The 26,555-nt window shown below is 42.7% G+C and overlaps 1 protein-coding gene across 1 annotated transcript in view; it reads right to left on the reverse strand.

The window, feature by feature from the left end:
- Positions 1–26,177, reverse strand: part of LOC129710372 (tumor necrosis factor receptor superfamily member 16-like) — a 108,117-nt gene extending 81,940 nt beyond the window's left edge. Inside the window, exons 1-2 of the mRNA XM_055657329.1 lie at positions 25,900–26,177; positions 844–985 (exon numbers count right to left, since the gene is read on the reverse strand). Coding sequence (XP_055513304.1) covers positions 844–985; positions 25,900–25,935 — 178 coding nt within the window. The 5' untranslated portion in view covers positions 25,936–26,177. The remainder of the gene's footprint in view (positions 1–843; positions 986–25,899) is intronic.
- Between the last annotated feature and the right edge of the window lie 378 nt (positions 26,178–26,555).

Raw genomic sequence — 26,555 nt, forward strand, 5'->3', positions numbered from 1 at the left:
AGACAGAACCCGTAGTCAGGATCGAACCCGGGTCTATGCCGCTGAAAGGCAGCAAATCTACCGCTGTGCCACCGTGCCACCAGGACCTTGGTATAAATTGTTTTTATGCTACTCTTGATGAAGTAGTCAGGCTTCTGTTGCCTTAATGTGACCCAATCCTGGGGCACAACCCTCAGCAGTGAATTGCACTGATCCTTACGAGTGAGCAATATGCAGAATTTATCAGTTTCCCAGAAACTGCTCCAACCCCAACCTCATTGCATGGACAATGGGCAGAGAGCTCGCTCTTTACCCGTTCCTCCCCAACCCAACCGGCGATTCCTTCTCCCCCCTTCCCCTGCCTCCCCCCAAACCCCCAACGCCACCCACTGTGCATTCCATCTGCAGAGCAGAAACCAGGAGAAACGGTTATATTCTCAGTTTGATATGTACTAAAAAGGAACTGCAGATGCTAGTTTATACCAAAGATAGGCACAATGTGCTGGGATTAACTCAATGGGTCAGGCAGCATCTCCAGAGAAAATGGACAGGTGATGTTTCGGGTCGGGACCCTTCTTCAGATATTCTAAGTTCTAATTTTACATTCTAAGTTGCTGTCTCAGTGTCCAAGCAGACCTTTCCTCAGTAATCACTTGCGTGGACTTTTCGTGCAACAATTCTAAATTTAGTTTGACTTTGGACATGAAAGGACAAAGTAAGAGTCTGTATTCTTTTCACCAAGACCAACGAGACAAATGTTTTGATCATTATACCAAACAAAACAAAATAATGTTATTCTTTCCAACTTCATAGGTCAGTGAATAAACACCACTATTTATGGCATTGCGGTGTGAGTGTACTTACTGTCCATGCACGTCTCACATTCAGTGTCTTTTTCGCCACATGTTGACACCACACCTTCTCCCGGTGGACATACAGAACAGCATTCCCCACTGGTGGTAAATTCCCCACTTTCGCAGTTTTCATCAGCCTTGTACACAGATACCTTTGAAGAGGAAACAAATGACACAATGATATATTTTGCACCCCTTTTCAGAATCAATATATAACATTTGCAATCTTGCATCCTGTAATAAGATCCCCGCCCCCCCTCCAATCTCCACCCAAGTAATTAGTTTGCTTTAAAAAAATACAAAGCCATGTGTGAATGAACACAGTTGGTGTATTTGACAAACAGCCAGGATTTTGTCAAAACATGTCGAAAGGTTTAGTGGTGACAGCGTCATACAGGGTGATTTTCATAAACAGTTTGTAGAAATTGTTCAGTTGGTTGCTGTTCCCCGCTCTGAGATCATCCGAGCTAACAGGGGAGAATATAGAGACTATGGCAGCGTGCAACATTTCACATTGGGGTGATCAACACACTTCTAAGCAAGGGTTGAGTGACTCATAACAAGATGGATCATAATAGTTAATTTCATCTCATCATTTAATTTATAATATATCTGGACATAATATTCAGATAAAAAGGAACTGCGGATGTTGGTTTATATCAAAGATAGACACAAAATGTTGGGGAAACAGCGGGTCAGGCAGCATCGCTGGAGAAAATGGATAGATAATGTTTCGGGTCGGGACTCTTCCTCTGTCTGTAGAAGGGTCCTGACCAGAAAAGACACCTATCCATTTTCTCCAGAGATGCAGCCTGACCCGTTGAGCAACTCCAGCGTTTTTTGTCCATCTAAGGTATTAGCATTATAGTCTTCTACATTTGCTGTAGGACAAAAAGTTACTTGCCCGGGCTATGCTGACAGCACCCCACAAATTCACAAACTTCACCACCAAGGTGAAGGACAGCAAGTGCATGGGAACACCACTTCCTGCTCTACCCTTCCCACCATCTCACCTCAACTCTCTTCCCTGGGCCCCACAATCTGTACAAACATGAACAGATTAAAACAATGGACCAAGTGACGGAACCATGCTTTGTGCAAGATGTCAAGTAACAGTGGCAGCATTTCAGAAGATGTTTCATGGATGTGAAACAATTTGAAATTTGAGGTTAAATTAGAAGGAACTACATTATGGAATAACTAATAAAACATCCAAATTATATTAGTATTTCTATGTCTGAGAAATTATACTTTATCCATTTTTATTATTATTTATTTATTTTATTATTTATTTCGAACAGAATAAAAGAATAAAAAGCAAGTGTGAAACAGCATACAAAAAACAAAACAAAAATATTTATAAAGTGTCATAAACAATATCTATAAATAAATGAAATCATACGTGTCCGAAAAGGAGCAGGAAGAAGCCAAAGCTTATTAATTCCCACCCCTTATTCAACTGCTTGTAATTATCTTATACAAACTCTATGCCTAGTTTTACCAGGGCAAAAAAGTTCCAAGAAAGTATTTTGAACAGAATCTCATCTATTCTGAATTGCAGTATATCACTCTCGTGTATGAAGTGATCTTAGCTTTATTATAACTTTTTTTCCCCCAAAGGCGTACTGTATACTTTCTCAATTTTAGAGCTGAATACATTCTATTTTAATGTTATTGAAATGTATTGACATTACTTGCTTGAATAAAAAAATATTCTCAGAGAGTGAGGCAGCATATGTAGAGAGAAACAGTTAACATTTCAGTTTAGCGATCTTTCATCAGAACCAAAGGGTTATGCATTCCTGACTAGCATAGATCTTTGCTCTCTCCTTAGCTCAACACTACTGTCACACACCTGATAATTTCTTTATTTCTAACCATTCCCAGTTCTAATTAAGAGTCGTTGATCTGAAAAAATACATCCTTCTCTCTCTCATACTTGCCGAAACATAAAACATCGAAATTAGCGGGGTGCAGGAGTAGGGCCTAGCACTCTGGTGCCAGGGCCTCCTCTTGAACCAAAAAAACTAGGAATTTAGGAGATCCCCTCTCGAGGATCTCCTATAAATTCTAGAGTATAAACCAAGTCTGGGATCCAGTCTTTCATGGTCATCAAGACAGTAAGGCCTGACGTCCCAGTGAGGAAATCAGAGTGTCTGGTGAACCTTCTCTGCACTACGCCGGCGGTAAAGCAATAATCCGGTCCTTCCTCAGATTTGGAGACCAAAACTGCCAATGCAAGAAGGCTCCAGGTGTGTCTCACCAAGACCCCCCTGCAGGAACAATACAACTGCAGTCCAGAGAACCTCTCCACCCCTGCAACCTGTTCCAGCCTATACTCAAACGCCTCCGTTGCCATGCTGTGAGAACCCCCCAGAGGCAATTCGGACCATCCTCTCTCTCTCATGCTACTCTACTGACTTTTTCCCTATTATTTATTATTAAAATGAGACACAGTTTGTTGGAGTAACTTTCATTTCACTGCACGGGTCGTATGGCATGTGACAAATAAACTTGACTGACTTGAGAACATACATAGGTGACGTTTCGGCTCAGAATCCTTCTCCAGACTGATTGTAGTAGGGGGATAGAAAGCTACAAGAGGTGGAGGCAGGACAAAGCATTGTAAGTGATGAGTGGAGAAAGGAACTAAAGTGCTGGTTTATACCAAAGATAGTCACAAAATGCAGGAGTAACTCAGTGGGTCAGGCAGCACCTCTGGAGAAAAAGAATAGGTGACCTTTCTGGTCAGAAGTCTTCTTCAGACTAGCAGTCTTTCCCCTATAACTAGCAGTCTGATCTGAAATGTCACCTATTATGTTTCTCCAGAGATGCTGCCTGGCCCACTGAGTTACCCCAGCATTTTGTGTCTATCTTAAATGATAAGTGGATACAGGTGAGAGGGGGGGGTTGATTGGCATTTGGGTGGACAAAGGCCAGAGATGAGAGGAAGACAAACGGCTGGGAGATAAGGAGTAAATAGGTATGGAATGTGAAGCCAGAGAAATACTTTAACATTTTCCGATTTTTTTAATTTCAGATTTTGGCTAGCTGAAGTATTTTACTTAGGTATGGTTTTTGTTAAATTGTATGTTCCAAAAATGGAGGGCATGAGTCTGGAAAAATAAAAGTTACTCTTTATATTCTCCATTGCCTAACGAGAATTCCCGGCAGCCCAAACAAGCTGCCAGTTTATGTGATTAGTGTTCAATTAGCAGCAGTTTGTATTAGAGACGTACCAGTAAGGAGGTAGATTAGACTCCAGCCAACGCATTCACTTGGGACATCCAAACTCATGAGCTGGGAGACATTATCCCATTAGTTGTAATTGCATTCGAACGAATGAGGAAAATGGAGAACGTTCAAATTCACTGTGTGATTTGCACAGTTTGTTTGTAGTTTTAAACCGGATGGTTTGTTGTAACCTGCTTTGCATTACCACTCAAAACATATCACTTCAATTATCTCTTAGAATACAAAAAGAATATTCCTAAAGAAAAATAATCTAGATGATTGCTTTGGACAAATAAAAGTAGAGTATTGGCATTTGTTGGACACAGTTTGCACATATGTTTGTATTTACATTTTATAAATCTTTCTTCGCACCTTGTCTACTAGTGAAACCAATGTACAATTGTTGGGGTTATTAGTGACAAAGCCAAATCAGGTTAATGCATATTATATACACTATAGTGATCAAAGCAGAAATAACAATACAGGAACAAGTTAAATTCTTTATCTGTAACAGATTATTATTAGGAAAGTCAACAGTTATGAAGTGGAGTCACATATCAGCACATCTAACTCCTGCAGGCAGCTTGCAACTATCATATCATGGGTCTGACACAGATAATTGTCTGCCTTCTGGGTTGTCTCCAAACAAAAAGTCAGAGTGCTGGAGTAATTCCTTGGGTCAGGCAGCAGCTCTGGAGAACATGGGCAGACGATGTTTTGTGTCGGGATGCTTCTTCAGACTGTGGTACTGGTGGTGGTGTCAACATTCAGGATGTTTCATCCACACGCAAGTGTTTTAGTTTAAGGGTTACCTTTATCAACTAATATGACGGCGTGCTATTCTCCCTTGGGCAGATACCAGAGAGATTAGATCTAGACTATGAACAATAAAATATTTGAGCCAAAAATAACAGAAACATTTCACAAAGATTTAAAAAAAAGCATTTAAATGTTTACATTTAATAACTAACTATTGGCAGGTTGGGAAATGCCCATACTCTACTTTCTTTTGCCTGAAGCAATGATCTAGATTATTTTTCTTTAGGAAATTGTTTTTTGTATTCTAAGGGATAATTGGAGTGATATTTTTGGAGTGATAATTCAAAGCAAGTGACAACAAACCATCGGCTTTAAAAGAACCGAAAAGAAAAGCAAATTAAGTTAATTTTAAATAGGTTTTCATTCAGTTCAATGCTACTACTTGCAAAAATTACTCCAATACCTTTAGGGCACCAGAAGGAAAAATAAGCCCATATAAAATAAGCTTGAGGTCCAAAAGCAACGAGTTGAAATGAAATTGATGGGACTGTTATATTTATTGGTTTCTGATTTCCATGCCTCTTTTGACAACAAAATAAATATTTTAAGGTATTTAAATAATAACATTCTCAGCATTTAATCACTAGCTGTTTTTACATGTTCAGTTATAAAGGCAAAGTTATGGGAAGAAAAGGAACAAAATGGATATCCTGCTTCAGTTTGCGTTAGTTGGACTCATCAGCCTCTTAGACTCCTTGAAGTCACCAAAACAACACAACTTCCTTGATTTTGCATCTGAACTGCCAAGCAAATTCATTAAAGATAGACAAAAACGGAATGGGTGGCATACGAGGTAAGTCCTTTCTTCAGACTTCTTCAGAATTCATTGGCCAAGTTAAAACAAAAACAGCAGCAGATATTAAACTGGCTGAGAATCTTCAGAATATCAATATAGAGTAGACTTGATGCAACTTAAGTACAGTATGCATTTCTGGTTTACCATCATACAGAAAATACATGGTTGCTCTCAAGAAGGTGCAGGGGAGATTTATGAGTGTGATGCAAGGACTGGAACATTTTCATTATGAGGAAAAATCGACCAGGCTGCAATTGTATCCTTTGGAACTCCAGAGATTAACAGGAAACGTAATTGAACTATATAGCATATGAACAGCCGACTTCTCTCAGGTAGATGGCCAAAAACCAGAGGGCAGAGATTTAAAGTCATTGTAGAAATATCATGGAAGAATTGTAGAAAGAAAATCACTCAGAGGTTGGTGGGAATCTGTAACGCAATGCCTGAAAGAGTAGAATAGACATGAATCATCCGAACAATTAAACAGTGCTTTGACTCACAGTCGTACAGCACAGAAACAGACCCTTTGGCCCAACTGGTAAGTGAAGAGCTGTAACCTGCGGGGCTACTGATCAAGTGCTAAACGGGAGGTATGGCTTAGTTGGTTTTACAGCCAACTTAGAGATAATGGGCTCAATTTGATGTCATAAATTCCCCGTGACACCACCTGGACAACCTTATGCTGTGCTGTTCAATTTTAAGGAGATTTGGTTCACAAAACTGATATTCTCCTTTAATGACCACAATCACAATATTAATCCCAAGTCAACCAGTGTTGATGAATTTTGTGCTTGATGTTAAACATTCTAGGTATTGTCTGGAAGATAGTTTTGTACAGAACGCATAGAGTTTACAAGTGATGTTGTGCCTTGTTAGACGTTGGACGTTGGATGACAGGGTCAAGTAAGTTATATTATCCAATATCTTCCTTTTCTCATCGGATGCACTTTATTTCTGAATAACTTAGAAAAGATTAAATATTCAGAGTCTTGAGAAGCCCGTGCACCTTGTTTTAAATCAAGGATTTTTTATCAAAATATTGGTCATGGAGTCATACAGCATGGAAACAGGCCCTTCGGACCAAACTTGCCCACGCCGACCAATATGTCCCATCTACACTAGTCCTGCTTGCCAATATTTGGCCCTTATCAGTCTAAACCTATCCTATCCATGTACTGTACCTGTCTAAATGCTTATTAAACATTGCAATAGTACCTGCCTCAACTATCTTTCTGGCAGCTTATTCCATACACACACCACCCTTCGTGTAAAAAAAGTTACCCTTCAGGTTCCTATTAAATCATTCCTCCCCCACCTCTCCATAAAAAAAGGTTAGTGTGAGCATTACAAATCTTGAAGAGTCAGCAGGAGTATTGCCACAGAACTGGAGCAACAAGTGCACCTAGCTCTGCTAAAATGGTGCTCACATCTCTGCAAATACTGGGGGATTGAAGACAAACATAGGGTGTACAGCAACAACTGTGCTTGTAGGTCAAAGTCTAAGTAGGGAAAAATAAGGAAATTATAAAATTATAAAAGGGCTTCAGTTTTGACCATTGATAATCAATATAATTAAATTTAAACCTCTCATTGTGTTATAGTCTTCAACAAGAATTGACAATACTCCAACTGATGAAGTTATTGGATCTTCAACACCTAAGCATGAGAGGGAGCAAAGAAGGGTTTCAGCACGAAATGTCACCTATTCCTTTTCTCCAGAAATGCTGCCCGACCCGCTGAGTTACTCCAGCATTTTGTGTCTATCAGAGGGAATAAACGTACAGATAACAATGAAATCAAAGGAAAAGAGTGTTTAAAGCTCCAGACCTGTGATGTGGAATAAAACCCATGTTCTACCGAGCAACAGTGATCCCTGCCACCCTTCCCGTTCTGTCCTGGATCACCCACAGCAGACAACACACGTCAAAGGATAGACTAGACCTGTATTCAGAACAACAAGTGGAAGTGCCTTTCAGCGGACAGTGCTTTTGCTCAGCAATGCACAACTCCTCAGCATTGCATCCGACCAGCATATGTGAAGTCTAATCTGGTTGTGGGACTTATACTAACAGATTCTAACAATCAGAAGAGAGAATGGTACTAGAAGTTTACTATAATTCCCAAGTCCCCTTTGCATCTCCCGAAAATAACAGATTGAATGTATGGATATTTTTCATCCATTTTCAGCAAATTTACAATAGCTTAAACTCAATTGAATATCAAATTACTTGCTAAGATCCATGTAAAGTGTGGTGGATCTCGTTCAAACCCAAGGGTGATCTAAGGGTACTAATAGAATTTGGGCAGGATGAAAGGATACTCTAGGTTCAGATAAATGTGGATAATCACAGGCCTCACCCGCCCAAAGGACGTTCCCTTGGGAAGGAGATGAGGAGGAATTTCTTCACTCAGACGGTGGTGAAACTGTGGAATTCATTGCCACCGAACACCGTGGAGGCCAAATCAATTGATATTTTAAGGCAGAGATAGATTCTTAATTAGTACGGATGTCAGGGGTGATGGGAAGAAGGCAGGAGAATGAGGTTGAGAGGGAAAGATAGATCAGCCATGATTGGATGGTACAGTAGACTTGATGGGCCGAATGGCCTAATTCTGCTCCTATCCCATAAATTTATGAACATACCCATGTGTTTCAGCATATCATATGCATTTCTGCTTCAACTTATTTGATGTTGTACCTGCTCCCTCCTCAAATTTTATTTGCAAACACCCTTTGGACTTTTACCGTTACACCAACCTATTTTTATGTTCAAAGTGCAAGACCTCACATTTCCCAACACTGAAATCCACTTACTGATTCACTCATCGATTGCAATTGTTTTTGTGGTGTTATTCTTCCATCTGCAATGCTTACAAACATTATATCGATAACCGATTTGTATTTGTGGTTTTCTCCACAATTTGTCCATAGATTTTTAACAGTTTTAGATTTAACATGGAATTTTGTAGCAAACATAGAAACATTGAAACATAGAAGCATCGAAAAATAGGTGCAGGAGTTGGCCATTCGGCCCTTCGAGCCAGCAACGCCATTCAATATGATCGTGGCTGATTATCTAAAATCAGTACCCCGTTTATGCTTTTCCCCATCCTTGATTCCTTTAGCCCCAAGAGCTAAATCTAAATCCCTAGAAAACATCCAGTGAATTGGCCACCACTGCCTTCTGTGACAGAGAATTCTACAGATTCACAACTCTCTGGGTGAAAAAATGTTTCCTCATCTTTGTCCTAAATGGCTTCCCCTTATTCTTAAACTGTGACCCCTGGTTCTGGACTCCCCCAATGATCTTTTGTCGTGTTCAAACAATTTAATATCTACCTTAAATTAGATATAAAATGCCAGAGTAACTCAGCGGGTCAGGCAGCATCTCTGGTGAGAGGGAATGGGTGACATTTTGGGTTTAGACCCTTTTTCAGACTGTGAGTCAGGGGAGAGGAAGACAAGAAATATGGAAGGTGGGGTGCGAAAACGACAGATCAAAGCAGAAGATTATCAAGGAAATGTAGAATGGTTCATTGTTTGATTCATTGTTCATTTGTTGAATGTTAATTTGGTCAATCTACCTGTTTCCTCACAATCCCTCCGACCATTCGGCTAATTTCTAAGTCAGGTTCGCAACTTGCCACATCTCTTCTTAGGCTCCCCTCGGTCATGGCTGACCATGGGTGTCTCCAGGGTTGGAGGACGCCTGTGCGTGACTTTGTTTAACGTGGGTAGACTGGTGCACAGACAGCCAACCCACAGCCCTTGACAGATCTGGGTTAGGATCCAGTGGCATGGAGTCCAAGACGACCGGAGACCCTTTTCTGCTGCAGCCTTCATCCGCCTTCCCAGCCGTTGTGACGCTCCACTAAGGTCAGCTATCATCCTCCGCCTGTTCCACCGTTGAGGTCTTGGTTGGATTGCTCTTTGTCAGAGTCCTCCCCATCGACATTACCGCCATGGGTGGCCCTACCAGGAGCGTAGTTCCAGATGGCATCGCTCTAAGGATCTCAGGACCACACAAGCTTCTCCACCACGACAAGGCGACAATCCACAGAGAACTGACCACATCAGATCACCTATTGTTCGCTCAGTCATACGCTATAATTATCCTTCTCCTGCCCCTACATCGTCTGCCTAAATCTATTACAATTTGAATTTATTTCGAATCATTGGCATTAGTCACCTCATCAAAATTGCTGTCAACATTGTCAAGCATTAGTTGTCTTTTAAAAATCCATTCAAAAATCCCCCTCCCCCCCTCATGTTTCCAGCAGTGGGAGAGTCAAGGACCAGAGGGCACAGCCTCAGGATGAAAGGATGTACATTTAGAATGGAGATGGGGAAGAATTTCCAAGTGAAAAGTAAAGTTTTTCACTGTACCTCGGTTAACGTGACAATAAACTAAACTGAACTGAATTTATTAAGACAGAGTGGTGAATTTGTGGAATTCATCACCACAGATTGCAATGTGGCCTAGTCATTGGGTATTTTTAAAGCAGAGATTTGTTAGGTTCTTGATTAGTAATTTGTCTGGGATGATAGGGAGATAGCAGGAGAATGGGGATGAGAGGGAAAGATAGATCAACCATAATCAAATGGTGCAGTACACTCGATGGGCCGAATGGCGTAATTCTGCTCCTGTATCTTATGATCTTATGATCTCATCATGGCCACCTTCCAAATTCTGATCATCCATATTTACTGTAAATGGTATCTTAATTCCTCTGTGACAGATATTGAAAATGTGAGCTTTTTTGTTAAATATTAAAGAAATCTCCATTTGTAAACAAATTCCAAGTGTCGCTGAATGTTTGTTCAAGACCCCCAATGACACTGACAGATTCAACAGCTGCCAAGCTAAGCAGTGGCTTCACCAGCTGCCAAAACCATTCCAACAGTGTAACAGGTTGTATGTGTTGAATCAGTCTCTATGTTACACAGACCCTCAGCTCAGAGGTCATGGTTTGACCAAACAGTGTTCCCAGAGGCAGGCAGCCACTGATTTCAGTAGCAGAAAGTCTACCCTAATATGTCCAGATGCATCAAACATCCCACTAAATTAGGGTGACACGGTGGCACAGCAGTAGAGTTGTTGCCTTACAGCGCCAGAGACCCGGGTACGATCCTGACTACGGGCGCTGTCTATACGGAGATTGTACATTCTCACTGTGACCGCGTGGGTTTTCAACGGGTGCTCCGGTTTCCTCCCACACTCCACAGACGTACAGGTTTGTAGGTGAATTGGCTTTGGTAAAATTGTAAATTGTCTCTAGTGTGTGTGTGTGTGTAGGATAGTGCTAATGTACGGGGATCGCTGGTCAGCGCGGACCCGGTGGGCCGAAGGGTCTGTTTCCGCGCTGTTTCTCTAAACTAATCTAAAACTCTCTGTGAGAGTGCAGACACTCCTCGGAGTATAAAGTATCTGCAATTCTAAAGCCAATTAGTAAGAAGGTTGAGAACTGATTTCCTACGGGGATGAGATGATGATAGCTTCTTCTGCTTCCAATTATTTTCATTTCCCATCATCATGTCCTCTCAATTAAATCAAAGCATATTTGCACTTCACAACATGTGGGGCAGAATCCCTAAAATGGAAGAATTCCTTAGGTGTAATTACCAGGCACTTTATGCATTATTCTGTACATGAAGTCTATTTTGTTGCAATTTGCAGTTCATACCAACTAAGATTATTTAAAGTAGAAATTATAATATGTGCAAAAGCTATCAATTGAAGGATCAATGTTTTTTTCACATGACTGCATTGATTATTTTATCCTTGAGCTTCCAGCTGATTACTTCTTTGCAAGCCCCCACCCCCCTCCCCCCTCCCCTCCTCATCAATGCATGTTAGAATTAGTTCAGCGACACTGGTCCTTTCACCATATGGTCCATAGCTTTAATTAGGAATAATTACCATAATGTATTATGCACTTCAATGCAAACCATTCTCAGTGAATGTCCACAATACATCCCGACTGTTTTGTTTGTAGACGAAAGGCACCAATGTGCCTGATTAATAAACTTACATACACATGGTTGGAAAACAAAATAATGACATTTAACTTCTTAGAGATGCCGATACAGCACATATCATCAGAAAAAAATAACTGTATTACAATCCCAAATTCACCTTCATAGGTAATATCTTAAATTACCATGTAGGTACCCTGCTACTAATTATCCCCCTCCCCTCATAACACCCCTTTTCTCCCCTACATCCCACCCCCTTTTTATTCCACCCCTCTCCCTCTTCTCCACTATGCCCCAGCCAGACTCTCACCTCTTTCTCCTTGCTTCCTTCCACCTTCAAGCTTCTCTCAAATCCACAACTCTACAATATCTCCGGTCTTTGTTCCAATCATCTGCCTTTCAAAACCCTCTCCACTACGTCCACCTATTTCCTGCCACGCTTTGTCCCGACTCACTGTCACTCGAGTTTAGAAGGATGAGTGGGAATCTTATAGAAACGTATAAAATTATATAATGACTGGACAAGATAAATGCAGGAAAAATGTTCCCAATGTTGGGGTAGTCCAGAACCAGGGGCCACACTCTAAGAATAAAGGGTAGGCCATTTAAAAATGAGATGAGAACAAACTTTTTCACCCAGAGAGTTGTGAATTTGTGGAATTCTCTGCAACAGCAGGCAGTAGAGGCCAATTCACTGGATGAATTTCAAAGAGAGTTAGATAGAGCTCCAGGGGCTAGCAGAATCAAGGGATATGGGGAGAAGGCAGGCACGGGTTACGGATTGTGGATGATCAGCCATGATCACAATGAATGGCGGTGCAGGCTCGAAGGGTCAAATGGCCTCCTCCTGCACCTATTTTCTATGTTTCTATGTTTTTTTGTTTAATTTTTTGTTTAATCAGTCTGAAGAAGGGTTTTGAGCTGTTACGTTACTCCAGCATTTTGTGTCTTTGGATAATATCTGAAGTCGCACTAATGTATTCATAAGAAGGAGACAACTTGTCATGAGAGATTTGGTTACCCTTTCCATTTTTCGACCTTCAGTCCATTTAAGCCATGGAGTTGCAACAATGTAAAATGAAGCAACAAAGACACCCACCTTGCCCATGTAAAAATACAAAGGTGTATGTAAACTGTGTCTGATTTGCTTAAAAGTTGGATCTATCCACATTGCCAAGAAAATTAATCTCAGGAAATCCTCTTCCTGTTTTTCTTACAAGGAATTTCTCGTACAGTCAAAAGAACAGAATTTCTCCTTGATGGTCTGATGGACCTAACAAGCTTTCTACAAGGTATTATTAACGATGGCTAAAAACAAGAGCTAAATAGGAAAACAACCTTGCAACTACCTTGAATATAATTTTTCAGGAAGAAAAATTAATACTATAATATTACCTATCAAAGGCTATTCAAATTTTAATAGGACTTCACTAGTAATGAAGAACATTGATGGAATTAAAAGAGGCATACTTATTATTTATATTTTGCTGCACATGCAAATTGCAGGATCTAATAAATCATTTCCATATGTCCATGATTGCTCAACGTGTATTTCACAAAGTAAATGTACACAGGTGTCACATCATGAGCCAACTATTACCAATGGATATAGAAATACAATCATTCTTCTTGATGTACATACCAAATGCCTAATAGCAAACAGCAAGCAGCATTTAAAAGACACATGAGCAGGTACATGGACAGGGCAGATTCAAAGGGACCTGGACAAGTGTGGAGATATGAGACCAGCTTAGATTGGGCATCTTGGTCAGCATGGATGAGTGTCCATACCGTGTGATTCTATTACTCTAAACCTCCCTCGTTATAGAGGACAGACATTAAACAAAAAGCACATTTCATTCAGTGGCGTCACAGATAGGGTGGTCAAGAAGGCTTTCGGTATAGTGGCCTTCTTCAATCAAGGTAACGAGTATAGATGTTATATGTTGCAGTTGTATACGACGTCGGTGAGGCTGCATTTAGAGTATTATGTTCAGCTTTGGTTACCCTACTAAAAGAAGAATATTGTTAAGTTGGAAAGAGTGCAGAGAAGATTTACGAGGATGTTGCTCGGCCTTGAGGGGCCTGAGAGATAGGGAGGTTGAGCAGGCTAGGACTTTATTTCCTGGAGCACAGGAGGGCGAGGGGTCATTTTACGGAGCTGTATAAGATCATGCAAGGAACTGATATGGTGAATGCACAGGTTTTTACCCACTGTTAGGGAATCAAAAACTCGAGAGCATAGGTTTCAGATGAAATGGGGAAAGGTTTAATAGGAACCTGATGGTCAACTTTTTTCACACAGAGGGTGGTAAGCATTTGGAACAGGCTGCCAGAGGAGGTAGTTGTGGCAGGTACAATAACAACATTTAAAAGACATTTGGACAGGTTCATGAATAGGAAAGGTTTAGAGGAATATGGGCCGAATGAGGGCAGGGGGGACTAGTATAGATGGGGCACCTTGGTCGGCATGGGCAAGTTGGGCTGAAGGGCCTGTTTTTCTGCTGTAAGACTCCGTCTCCATGACTCAATCACAGGCCATTACATTTAGACTATTGATTCATAAATGAATGCACAAATCAACTTCTAACCCGCAGACAGAAAGTGGCTGAGTGGTAACAGAAGAAGAGCAGTGAGCAGGATTTGGATTCAGAATCCAAGGACAAACCAAGGATCACTGGATACAATAGAAACAGGGAACACAATACAATCCTTCAAGATTTTATTTCAGGACTGGGAAAATGGCACATAGAGAGTACGGAGTTAAGAATGGATGTAGCCAATCCTTCCTCCAGTGCAGTCTGCTTTGCACTGTAACCTAGCAAAGAAAATGAATTGTTACTACAGTGCATTAATTTTTGATACTACACAAGCTTGGTGGGACAGCTCTGGGTCTTGGTTGTGGAATGAACCAGAAATGAATAATTATAATTCTGTATCAAAATAATCCAATTATATCAATTTTTAATGAATTTAAGACTTCCCATTCTAAACTAAGTGTCAACATTTATTTTAATCATACACATCATGCCTTCTGGTTAAATTCCCTCTATTCCTCTCCCACTTTATCATAGGAATGGAAATAAACACAATAAAGAACTCGGAACAAAAAATATCCTTGCTACAAAATTTGACATGTCCAATCTCAACATAATCTTAGATATCGGGTGTAGGAGGGAAGTGCAGAGGCTGATTTACAGCAAAGATAGACATAAAATGCTGGAGTCACTCAGCGGGTCAGGTAGCATCACTGGAGAAAAGAAAACGGGTGAGGTTTTGAGTCGGTATCAGTTATTTTAAATTGAGATTGATTGATTGAAGCTTCTTCCTGAAAATATTAGATGTGAAGAATCACCATTTTCTGAAAAAATGCTTGTCAACTATTTGTGATTTTTACAAGATCAATGACCTTAACCAATGGAAAAGTATCCATAATGAAAATGCTGCAGTTCATTCACCTCCTCTCTCTCTCTCTCTGGGTAAGAGAAACAGTTACTATAACACTTTACAGCCAGCATGATTTTCCATATATTTACTGTACATATTAGCTAATGGTGTGGGCAACCTTCTCGCTTCCAAGAGACAAATGTGATTTCTATTGCAAAATTTACACCAGCTAGATAAACCAGTATACTGAACGAAATCGACAGCATTTCTGCAAGAAGTAAGGAGCTTTCTAGCACTATTTGGATTACAGGTGGTGCAAAAAAGATCCTCTTTCCAAAACTCTGTAAGAAATAGTGTAAAGAAAATTACTAATCATTTTCTATTGCTAAAGTAGAATACTCAAAATCCATACGCACACTTGAAATACTTCAGCAATTAATGTAGACTTGCTTACCAAAGGTAAGAGACAGTAGCTGAGACAATGGTACAACTCCTTAATTACACCATCGTTTAGTTTAGAGATACAGGATGGAAGCAGGCCCTTTGGCCCATCAAGTGGCGCCAACCATCAATCACCCGTTCACACTAGTTCTGTGTTATCCCTCTTTCTCATCCATTCCCTACACAGTAGGTGAAGTTTACGGAGGACACCAGCCTACAAACCCGCATCTTTAGGATGTGAGAGGAAACCGGAGCACCCAGAAGTAACCCACGACATCACTGGGAGAACTTGCAAACTCCACACAGAGAGAATCTGAGGTCAGGAGCAAACCTGGGTCTCTGGCACTGTGAGACAGCAGTTCTACCGATACGCCACTAAAAACACCTTAGGATAAGGAAAGTGGAAATCCCTAAATGGAAAAGCGTATACAGGTCAAGAGCTGAACGTTATAGAATAAGCTTGAAATACTGAGATAGATTGGGATCATTTGGGGTGAAAATAACAAAGACACACAAGATTCTTCCAGGACTGGCGTGCTGACAGTTTGGCTCCAGCAGACAGCACAGAATTCCTGCTGGCAGCTGCCCAATTCAGAATGGGTAACAGAATGTCGGCTTTGAATGGCTAACGAACACTCAATAATAAATGTGTTACACGCTGTGCGTTAGAAAAAAAGACAAGAGTGCCTTTTGCCAGCGCAGTTATTGAATCAATTTAATGCCAAGGTGAAGCCTGTCTTTTACAACCTCCACCAAACTCCCCCACTGCCCTCCCTTGACATCAAAGGTTTCAAAGGTCAAAAGTCTTTTATTGTCACGTACCAATTAAGGTACAGTGATATGCGAATTACCATAGAGCCGTACGGGAAAAAAAGCAAGACACACAACTATATAAACGTTAACATAAACATCCACCACAGATGATTTCCCACATTCCTCACTGTGAAGGCAATAAAGTCCAATCTTCTTCCTCTTTATTCTACTGTGGTCGGGGCAATAAAAACCATCCATCGGGGTGATCGAAACACCCACGGCTTGGAGTCTGAAGTCGGTCTCTGAACAGAGACCCCTGACGCCGTGATGTTCAGTCTGCAAGCACCCATGGTTGGAGATCCGAGGTCGACCCCTGTCAAAGAGATCACGAGCTCCGCGATGGTAAATCCACAGGTAACCGCGGTGGAGCTCACAAAATCGGTCTCCAACAAAGGCCACCAACTCCTCGATGTTAGGCCACAGTGTGGAGGGAGATACAATATGGAAAAAAATTGCATCTCCATTGAGGTAAGAGATTAGAAAAGGTTTCCCCCAACCCCCCACATAAAACAAGCTAAAGAGCACTGAAATCATACATTTAACACATTCAATTAAAACACAAAGAAGGAAAGGACAGACAAACTGTTGGCGAGGCAGCCATTGCTGGCGCCACCCAGTGGAATACTTGACCCTCTGTGAGAGGAAGATCCCACACCAGCCCCACTACCCAGGGTGACACAGCAGTGGAGTTGCTGCCTTTCAGCACCAGTTCGATCCTGACTGCGGGTGCTGTCTGTACAGAGTTTATTTGTTCTCCCTGTGACCGCGTGGATTTTCCCCGGTTGCTCCAGTTTCCTCCCACGCACCCAAGACATCCAGGTTAATTGGCTTTGGTAAAAATAGTCAATTTTCTCTAGGATAGTGCTGGTGCACGGGGGCGATCGCTGCTCGGAGCAGACTCAACGGTGGGCCGAAGGGCCTGCTTCTGCGTTGTGTCTCTAAAGTCTAAAGTCTACCCAACTTACAATCCTATGCTCCAAGTTGCAGACTCCCAATTTTGTCTTCCCCCTTTCAGAAACGTATCCCAATCACATTATCTATCCTCCATTTATTGCCTGTCCCTCACTCTCTACACATGCAACATAACCATAGTGGTTCCACTGTTGGGGCAGAGAGAATGAGTTTGATCCTCATGGAATTGTGATAGCTAACACCAACTAGAGAACAATCCTGATCCCCCATCTACCTCCTTGGAGACCTTTCGAATCATTTTAATTTGACTTTACTGGGCTTTATCTTGCACTAAACGTCATACCCTTTATGCTGTGTCTACACACTGAGAACAGCTTAATTGTAATCACGTATAGTCTTTTCGGTGACTGGATAGCACACAACAGAAAGCTTCTTGCTGTACACAGCTTGTGTGACAATAATCATAAAAGAAACTAAATTAGGATGAGAGATCATCCAACAGAGAAACCTTGGACAAGACTCACATCACCAAGAAATGATCAATCATGAAAGATAGACACAAAACTCTGGAGTAACTCAGCGGGACAGGTAGCATCTCTGGATGGAAGGAATGGATGACGTTTCGGGTCGAGACCCTCCTACATACTGAGTGTCAAGCGAGATGGAAACTAGAGATATGGAAGGGTTTCAAAGAGAATGTAAGGTGTGAAAACAGATCAAAGCAGACGGTGATCAAGGAAATGTAGACTGAGTCATTGTTGGCTGAGGGGATGAAAGATACTGTAATAGTTTCCAGGTTATAAGCCACCATATAAGGCTTTTTTGTGTTGGCAAGATGTCTTTGTTGTTCGGAGGTGTTGCTTTTGGCTATTTCACTTATTATTTTTAATCGCTTTCTCTCATGGATGAACCTGTAGTATACCTGGGAGGATAACCTGAGTATTATGTAAATAAACTGTGACATTGGGTATAAGGGTAGGTTGCAATGAGTTGAGCCCGCTTCATAATTGATGTTTTGCATCAATACATGTAAACTTCATTCTACTTGCTCAGCTGCATATGCAATCTGATTTTTCCCCTAATATAGTGAAAGGGCTTGAGTTAATCTGATCCGTGATAGCAATCCACGGACATTTGTTTTCTGGGAACCGCCGAGAATATTTACAACTTTAGACTTTAATCAGAATAAGCTATTGGAAATTTCCAACTTTAATTTCCGAAATCATTTGTGGCCATCAGTGTGGCACTAACATTTTGGATAGACATAGACACAAAATGTTGGAGTAACTCTGGGTGCTAGGCAGCATCTCTGCATAGAAGGAAGGGTGATGATTCGAGTCAAGACCCTTCTTCAGTTTGAAACGTCGCCCATTCCTTCTATCCAGAGATGCTGCCTGTCCTGCTGAGTTACTCCAGCATATTGTGTCTATGTTTAGTGTAAACCATCATCTGCAGTTCCTTCCTACACACTAATATATTGGAAGAATGTTTCCACTCTGCCTCTCTCTCTGTTACCTGTGTTTCCCCCCCTTTCTCCTCCCCAGTAACATCTTGCTGCAGTTCACCTTCCTCCTGGTCCACCTGCCATGGCCTTGTTCATCTCAGTCTAGACTTGTTATCACCGCCTTCCACCCCTCTCTTTCCTTCACATCCTCCTGCAGTTTAGTTTAGTTTATTGTCACTTGTACCGAGGTACAGTGATAAGCTTTTTTTTTGCGTGCTGTCTAGCAGTGGAAAGACAATACATGATTACAAGCAATCCATCCATAGTGTGTAGATACAGAATAAAGAGAATAATATTTAGTTCAAGATAACGTCCAGTAAAGTCCGATTAAAGATAGGCCAAGGGTCTCCAAAGAGGTAGATGCTAGATGTACTGCTCATTGCTGCATGTTACTTTATTGTCACGATATGGAGAAATTCTTTTTTTTGCACACAATTCACATAATCCTACTATACAATAGGCATACTCATACTATGTACAAGAGTGTAAGATGGTAGATAGTAAGATAGTAGACCACACTGATTCAGTACACAAGAGTCGCCACATTTTAGGCGCCATCTTTTACCCTTCTAGTCCAAATTTATTTTTAAATGTTAGTCTCAATGTGGCCATAAAGGCCTGTTGTCTGGGCACTGGCATTGGGTCAGTGTTGCAGAGGTCATCCTGTCACGCTGTCACAAGTGAAACTGTACGAACATTCTTCCATCTGACCCACCTCCCCTAACTTACTCCATCTTCCTGGTTCAAAACTCTCCCTCCTTCAGGGTACGGTTGACAAACACCTCTGTTTAGTTCATTGTCACGTGTGCCGAGGTACAGTGAAAGGCTTTTTGTTGCATGCTATCCAGTCAGTATAAATGCAATACCTTATTACAAATCGAACCATTCACAGTGTATAGATACAAGATAAGGGATAAAATGTCTTAAATAGGTTGACCAAAATTGCATGGAGGCAAAATAGGGGGTCTAATAATTTGAAAATAAAATCTTGCACAGAGCAGCTTTATGCAAATGACTGTGTGGTTGATGCCAGAAAGATTGGAACATTTCTGTTGCACATTTCCATTGAGTATCAGACAATTCAGAGGGCGTAGAGGATGTATTAATAGCATAGAATCAGAAAGAAATGAGTGACTAAAAGGCTTTATTTCATTCTTATATTCGCACAAGTGAAGGCATTGGCATGGTGGTACCTTATAATTAAGGAGGATGCTCAGCTCTGTAAAACTAAGAGTGGGTTTGTAATTATTTCAAAGGTTACGGTTAGGAATTTGTCTTCCATTGAATAGGCTAAATGTACAATGTAATGACGTATGTGTGTTCAAACCTACTTCAGCTCCACCAACTTCAGTTGAAAGAAGGGTTCATCTTGCAGGTTAATCCCGTTCATAAGACAAAGGAGCACAATTAGGCCATTCAGCCCATCGAGTCTGCTCCACCATTCAATCACCGCTGATATGATTTATTCATAATAAATGTGTTACACGCTGTGCATGAGAAAAAAGACACTCAACCTCATTTTCCACCCTTCTCCACGAAACCCTTACTAATCAAGAGCCTGTCAATCTCCACTTTACAAATACCCAATGACTTGGCCTCCACTGCCATGTGTGGCAAGGAATTCCACAGCTTCATAATCCTCTGGCTCATGAAATTTAAGGGGCTGTCCCACTGCGCTGACCTAATTGGTGAGTTTAGAAGAGTTTAGGAGAGCTTGGAAACCTTAGAAGACCTCCTTCGACTATGTTGAAGACTAGTTTCGACTAGCTTCGGGAATATTGGACACCGAATAGTGGAGAGTGAAGATGACCTCCTTTGACCTCCCGTTGACTATGTTGAAGACTATCTACGACTACCTTCGACTACCTTTGATTACCTTCGGCTACCCTCAATTACCAATGACTAACATTCCAACCTACTACGACCTACTTCGACTAAACCTACGAGTAAAACAAATATTGATTTTTTTCCATGGCGACCTTTTTTTACTCGCGGGCATTTTTCAGCATGTTGAAAAATACGCCGCAACCTAGCTGAGGCCTCGAGTACGCGTGGACTACTCTCGAGCAAGAAGGAGAGTTATAAAGCCCTCCTGGGACCTCGTGTCGACCATGCTGCGAGTACGAGTCGAGGGAAAACTCTTCTAAACTTGCCAATTAGGTCGCCACAGTTGAACAGCCCCTTTATCCTCCTCTCCATTCTAAAGGTACATCAGCATGGGCAAGTTGGGCCGAAGGGCCTGTTTCTATGCTATGTGTACAAAGCATACAAATAATAATGAGAAACACAATAATACGTGCAACCAATAGTTTTGAGGCTTTTTCAAGGCAGAGATAGATTCTTGATTAGTCATTAGCACGGATTATGGGGAGAAGGCAGGAGAATGGGGTTAGGAGGGAGAGATAGGCCAGCCACGATTGAATAGTGGAGGAGGCGTGGTGGGCCGAATGGCCAAATTCTGCTCCTATCACTTATGAAATTAGGAACTTAGTGTAGAACAATTGAATGGTGCAAGATTGTTGTGCAATCTGAAGCAGTGAAAACAAATTAAAGTAGAACACTGGAATATCCAAATAAGGTGGAGTTAAGAGTAAGAGTACATGTCAGCACCTCCGGGAAAGGGGTGTGAAAGAGGTAATGGGTTGAGGAGTCCAATTGCAGTGGGGAAGAAGGTGTGGGAAGGAACTGCAGATGCTGGTTTAAACCAAAGATAGACACTAAAAAACTGGAGAATCGATCCGAAATGTCACCCATTCCTTCGCTCCAGAGATGCTGCCTGTCCTGCTGAGTTACTCCAGCTTTCTGTGTCTATCTTCGGAGAAGAAGGTGTAATTAAGTCTGGATGTCCAGGTTTCTTCTGCCAGAAGGTAGAAGAGGGGAAAGGGCATCTCAACAACTCCCTACACTTTCTCATCAACTCCTTACACACCAAAGGGCAATTTACAGAGGCCAATTCATCTACAAACCCATACGTCTTTGGCATTCTTCACCATTCTTCCATCCTTCCTGATGCAATGCATGGTGAAGATGGACTGGGTGCAAGGGCTTGACGAGCCCATGACAGTCTGATCGGTGTGCACCACCCTCTGCAAGTTCAGGCAGTCAAAAGCAGTTTAGATTAATTGGTTGATTGATTGACAGAAATGCACAGCATGGAAACAGGCCCTTCAGCCCACCTAGTCCATGCCGACCATCAATCACCCAGTTCGCACCAATTCTGTGTTAACCCACTTTGGCACGCACCAGAAGCAATTTACAGAGGCCAATTAACCTACAAACCTGCATGTTGCCGCACCAGTCTCACCCGGTCAATTACTCCCATCAGGCAAGAGGTACAGAAGTGTGAAAACGCATGCCTGCAGATTCAGTCAGTTTCTTCCCGGCTGTTATCAGGCAACGGAACCATCCTACCAACAACTAGAGAGCAATCCTAAGCTGCCTCATTGGAGACCCTTGGACTATCTTTAATTGGACTTTACCTTGTACTAAACGTTATTCCGTTTATCATGTATCTGTACACTGCGGATAGCTGCCGATTGTAATCATGTATCGTCTTTCTTTTGACCCGTTAGCACACAACAGAAGCTTTTCACTATACATTGGGACACCTGGCAATAACCCAAACTAAAATGCATGCAGCGACTGAATATTAATTACATAAATAAACCACAGAGCAGTATCTCCCTCTGCCTGATATAAATGAATTTATATATTTCAAACCCTCAGCCCACTACATGGGTCCCACTCGTTATAATCAATTTCACTCTCACAGACGTATCTTTTTCATGTCCTTCATTTCCAATTATCTATTCAATACCCCTTTGAATCATATTAACACTTGTGACCAAAACCGTCAGTTTTATCCACACTATCCAAGTCCCACAAATCTTATCAATGGAAAATAAAATCACCATAACTTGTTCATCCGGTAAAATTATTGGAGCTGTTCTGCTTTAAAAAAAAAATCCAATTCCACAACGCCAGGGAGATGGATTTCTAAAATCAGTCAGCGCGCACATCATTGTAATTCGATGCTCTAAATGATAAACTGTTGTTGTTAGAAACAGATTTCAGTCTGCCTCTCTCTCCCGGTTAATAGTCGGTAAACTCTCTAAGCAATATCTACTTCGGATGGTCACGAAAAGCTGGAGTAACTCAGTGGGACAAACAGCATCTCTGGAGAGAAGGAATGGGTGACGTTTCGGGTCGAGACCCTTCTTCAGACTACCTCGGGGTCTCTTACCAACTGCGCCCCTTGCTGGCCACATGCGGTTGCGGGTCCCCTCACATACAACCAATTGAACACTCACAAAGCTCACTTTTTTATTTGAGATTGTACCGGTTTAAAAAGATAACCGCTTCAGGGGGATAAGCGTTACGGGGATCAATGATGCAGCATGGAAACGGGCACTTCGGCCCTCCGAGTCCATGCCGACCACACTAGTCCCGAAGAAGGGTCCCGACCTGAAACATCACTATTCCATGGTTAAGAAGGAACTGTAGATACTGGTTTGCATCGATGATAGACACAAAGTGCTGGAGTAACCCAACTGGTCGGGCACTGGAGAGAAGGAATAGGTAGCGTTTCAGGTCGCGACGCTTCATCAGACAGAGTCGGGGAGGGGGGAATGGGAGTTCCTCAGAGATGCCGGCTGGCCCGCTGAGTTACCCCAGCACTTTGTGTTACGTTTCTGTATGAACCAGTATCTACATCTCGTTGTTTCTATACTAGTTCTATGTCCTCGCACTTTCTCATCCATTCCCTGCACACTAGGGGGCAATTTACAGAGGACAGTTTAACCTACAAACCCGCACGTCTTTGGGGATGTGGGAGAAAACCGGAGCACCCGGGGAAACCAAGACGTTCACAGGGAGAATATGCAAACTCCACACAGACAGCACCCGAGGTCCGGATTGAACCAGGGTCTCTGGCGCTGTGATGTAACAGCTAGCTCCACCAGTGTGTGTTTTTTTTTTAAATCTTCAGCTTACAGTTCTATCAGATTTGCCCGGACGGTGCCTGTCCTTTCTACATTGAGGCAGGTTACAGAACGTTTCTGCAACACACCGATGCAGGTGACTCATCGCTGCTGCTGTGCCTCCAGTTCCCGCATATATCCAGATGCCAAACCAGCCTCGCAGCTGTGATTTAAAACTCGGGTATAGGAAGGAGCAGCAGATGACACAAACCGCTGGAGAGAAGGAATGGGTGACGTTTCTGGTCGAGACCCTTCTTCTTCTGAAGGGTGTCGATTCAAAACTCGTGTCAATTCTGGAGTTTATAAAAAAAAAGTACTCCCTCCTGCGTCGTTTGTGACTGGAAAATAATGGCACAGGCTGATTGCCAGCGAGTTGAAGGGGTGACGGCTTTAATAGCGTAGACCCATGCGTGAGAGACATTTACATAGGATTCACTTTCATTCAATAACGCGAAGGATTGAATGTTTCTCGACGCGACACGTTGCTCCACGCTCTTCCGCGTTGTTTAAAAATCAAACAGTCTCTATTGCCGGGTTAAGAGAGACGTGACAGAGACAGATAAGGCACGGACACGGCTCTAGGGATTCCCCGCCTCCAGTGAGCTTCAACTCCCATGTCAGTGCCCGCTCGGTGATAGACACAAAATGCTGGAGTAACCCAGCGTAACAGGCAGCATCTCTGGAGTCTGAAGAAGGGTCTCGACCCGAAACGTCATCCATTCCTTCTCTCCAGAGATGCTGCCCGTCCCGCTGAGTTGCTCCAGCACTTTTTGTCTATCCTCGATTGAAACCAGCAGCTGCAGTTCTTTCCTCCACTCAGTGGCCGCTTCTGTACACAGTGACCCACCTGTCATCCCGCCGAGCGCCCAGCAAATCCCAGCACAATTTTACAGGAGACAACGAGGAACTGCAGATGTTGGAATATCGGATAAAACACAAAGTGCTGGAGGAATTCAGCGGGTCAGGCAGTGTCTTGGGGGGGGGGGGGGGGGGGGGGTGGACAGGCGACGTTTCAGCTGATCAGTTGAGTTCCACCAGCACTTTGCGTTTCGCCCCATCATTTTAAAGCGTCAACATTTAAATTGCTTTGACATCGGTCCCCGCATCATTGCGGAGGATAGATTGGTTTCAATTAGTCGGGAGAGAGAGAGAGAGAGAGAGAGGCAGTGTTACATCCCTGGGGATCCGAGCAATGGGACAGTAAGAGAAAGCGGGCGTCTACAATCTAACGCGATCCCACGGAACACGCGGCGAAGCCTCTGCACCAACAACCCGGGCGGAGGTCCGCCAGTCTGAAGAAGGGTCTTGACCCGAAACGCCACCCATTCCTTCCATCCAGAAATGCTGCCTGTCCCGCTGAGTTACTCCAGCTTTTTGTGTCCAAACCCAAAGAGTCGAGATAAAACCTGCTCTGTTTGTCCCTAATGGTCAGATCCTGTCCACGAATCACTTCAAATTGGGGATTAAATGTTCACATTTCCAACCCCCCGCCCCCTTTCCCCGAAGATAAATATTTTGTTTAAGGTGAATTGACTGAGACGAATCTTGTAGCACGCAACGCGGCGGGTAAAACACGCGAAGGAGGTGTTTCCACCAAGTTGCAAAAGGACGGGATTCCCTTCTCCCGTCCAATCCATTCGGCATCTCCCCGATGCGATTGTACAATTCATTGAGAGTTCATCTCTCCCCCGTAAACAGCGGCGGCGGCGGCATCACCGACCTCCAGAGATAACAGCCCGTCTCAAACAAACAGCAGGCAAAATGTGTCAGGAATGAACGGCAGGTGCAGGTTTAAATCGAAGATAGACACAAAATGCTGGAGTAACACACCGGGACTGGCAGCATCTCCCGAGAGAAGGAATAGGTGACTTTTCGGGTCGAGACCCTTCTCCAGACTGAGAATCAGGGGAGAGGGAAACGCGAGATTCAGACGGTGCGGTTCCTCCCTACACACACGAGTGCGCTGCTTGTGTCTCCTCTCCTTGAAGCCGTCTAACCTGACAGCCAGCCGAGTAACGAGGTGTTAACACTCCTCTGCCTATTTATCTTGCAAGTTTCGCCTTGATGCTATGGCGGATACAGGTGGAGAGATGTTCCATTATACCCGCCACTGCACATATACTCACACTGTATACCTTCCACTGCACATATACTCACACACACACGCAGGTACTTCAAACAAAAATCAAGTAAATACCACTCACCGCTGTAAACAGCAAAATAACCGGAGCGAGTTTCATCCTGTCGGTGTAAAGTCGTTGAGTGCTTCCAGCGGCTGGGCTGCGATGGACTGACTGCTTGCTCTGAACCCTTTATACCATCTCCATGGCCCCAGTAGCGAGCTGAATATCAAAGGCAGAGATTGACTGTCGCCAGACCAGAACTGCGCCCGCAAACTGGACACGCCGCATTTTCATTGAAATCATCTCTTGCAGCTTCGCACTGGTTGGCTGGCTGGATCCATCATCTCCTCCCCGTCCACAGCCATCTGACATATTGCGAACCGGAGCGTCAGCATTAACCCCGAGAGAAAGCCTTTAGATGAAGGGTGTTGAGCAACGCCCCTCTTCCAACTCGCGACCACCGCTGGCCAGCGCAGGCTCGGCGTTCCCTCATAACCAGGAATCCTCGGCTGAGTTTATTTTCTGATGGCAGAAACAAAATGCTGGAGTAACTCAGCGGGTCAGGCAGCATCGCTGGAGAAAAGGAATAGGTGACGTTTCGGGTCGAGACCCTTCTTCAGACTGATGTTCAGGGGAGAGGGAAACTAGCATTTGGTGTCTATATTCGGTATAAACCAGCATCTGCACTTCCTTCCTCCACATAGTAACTTTTATTATGTACTTAAAACAAAACTAAT

The sequence above is a fragment of the Leucoraja erinacea genome, chromosome 27 (genome assembly GCF_028641065.1).
Source record: "Leucoraja erinacea ecotype New England chromosome 27, Leri_hhj_1, whole genome shotgun sequence".
Classification (NCBI taxonomy): Eukaryota; Metazoa; Chordata; class Chondrichthyes; order Rajiformes; family Rajidae; genus Leucoraja; species Leucoraja erinaceus.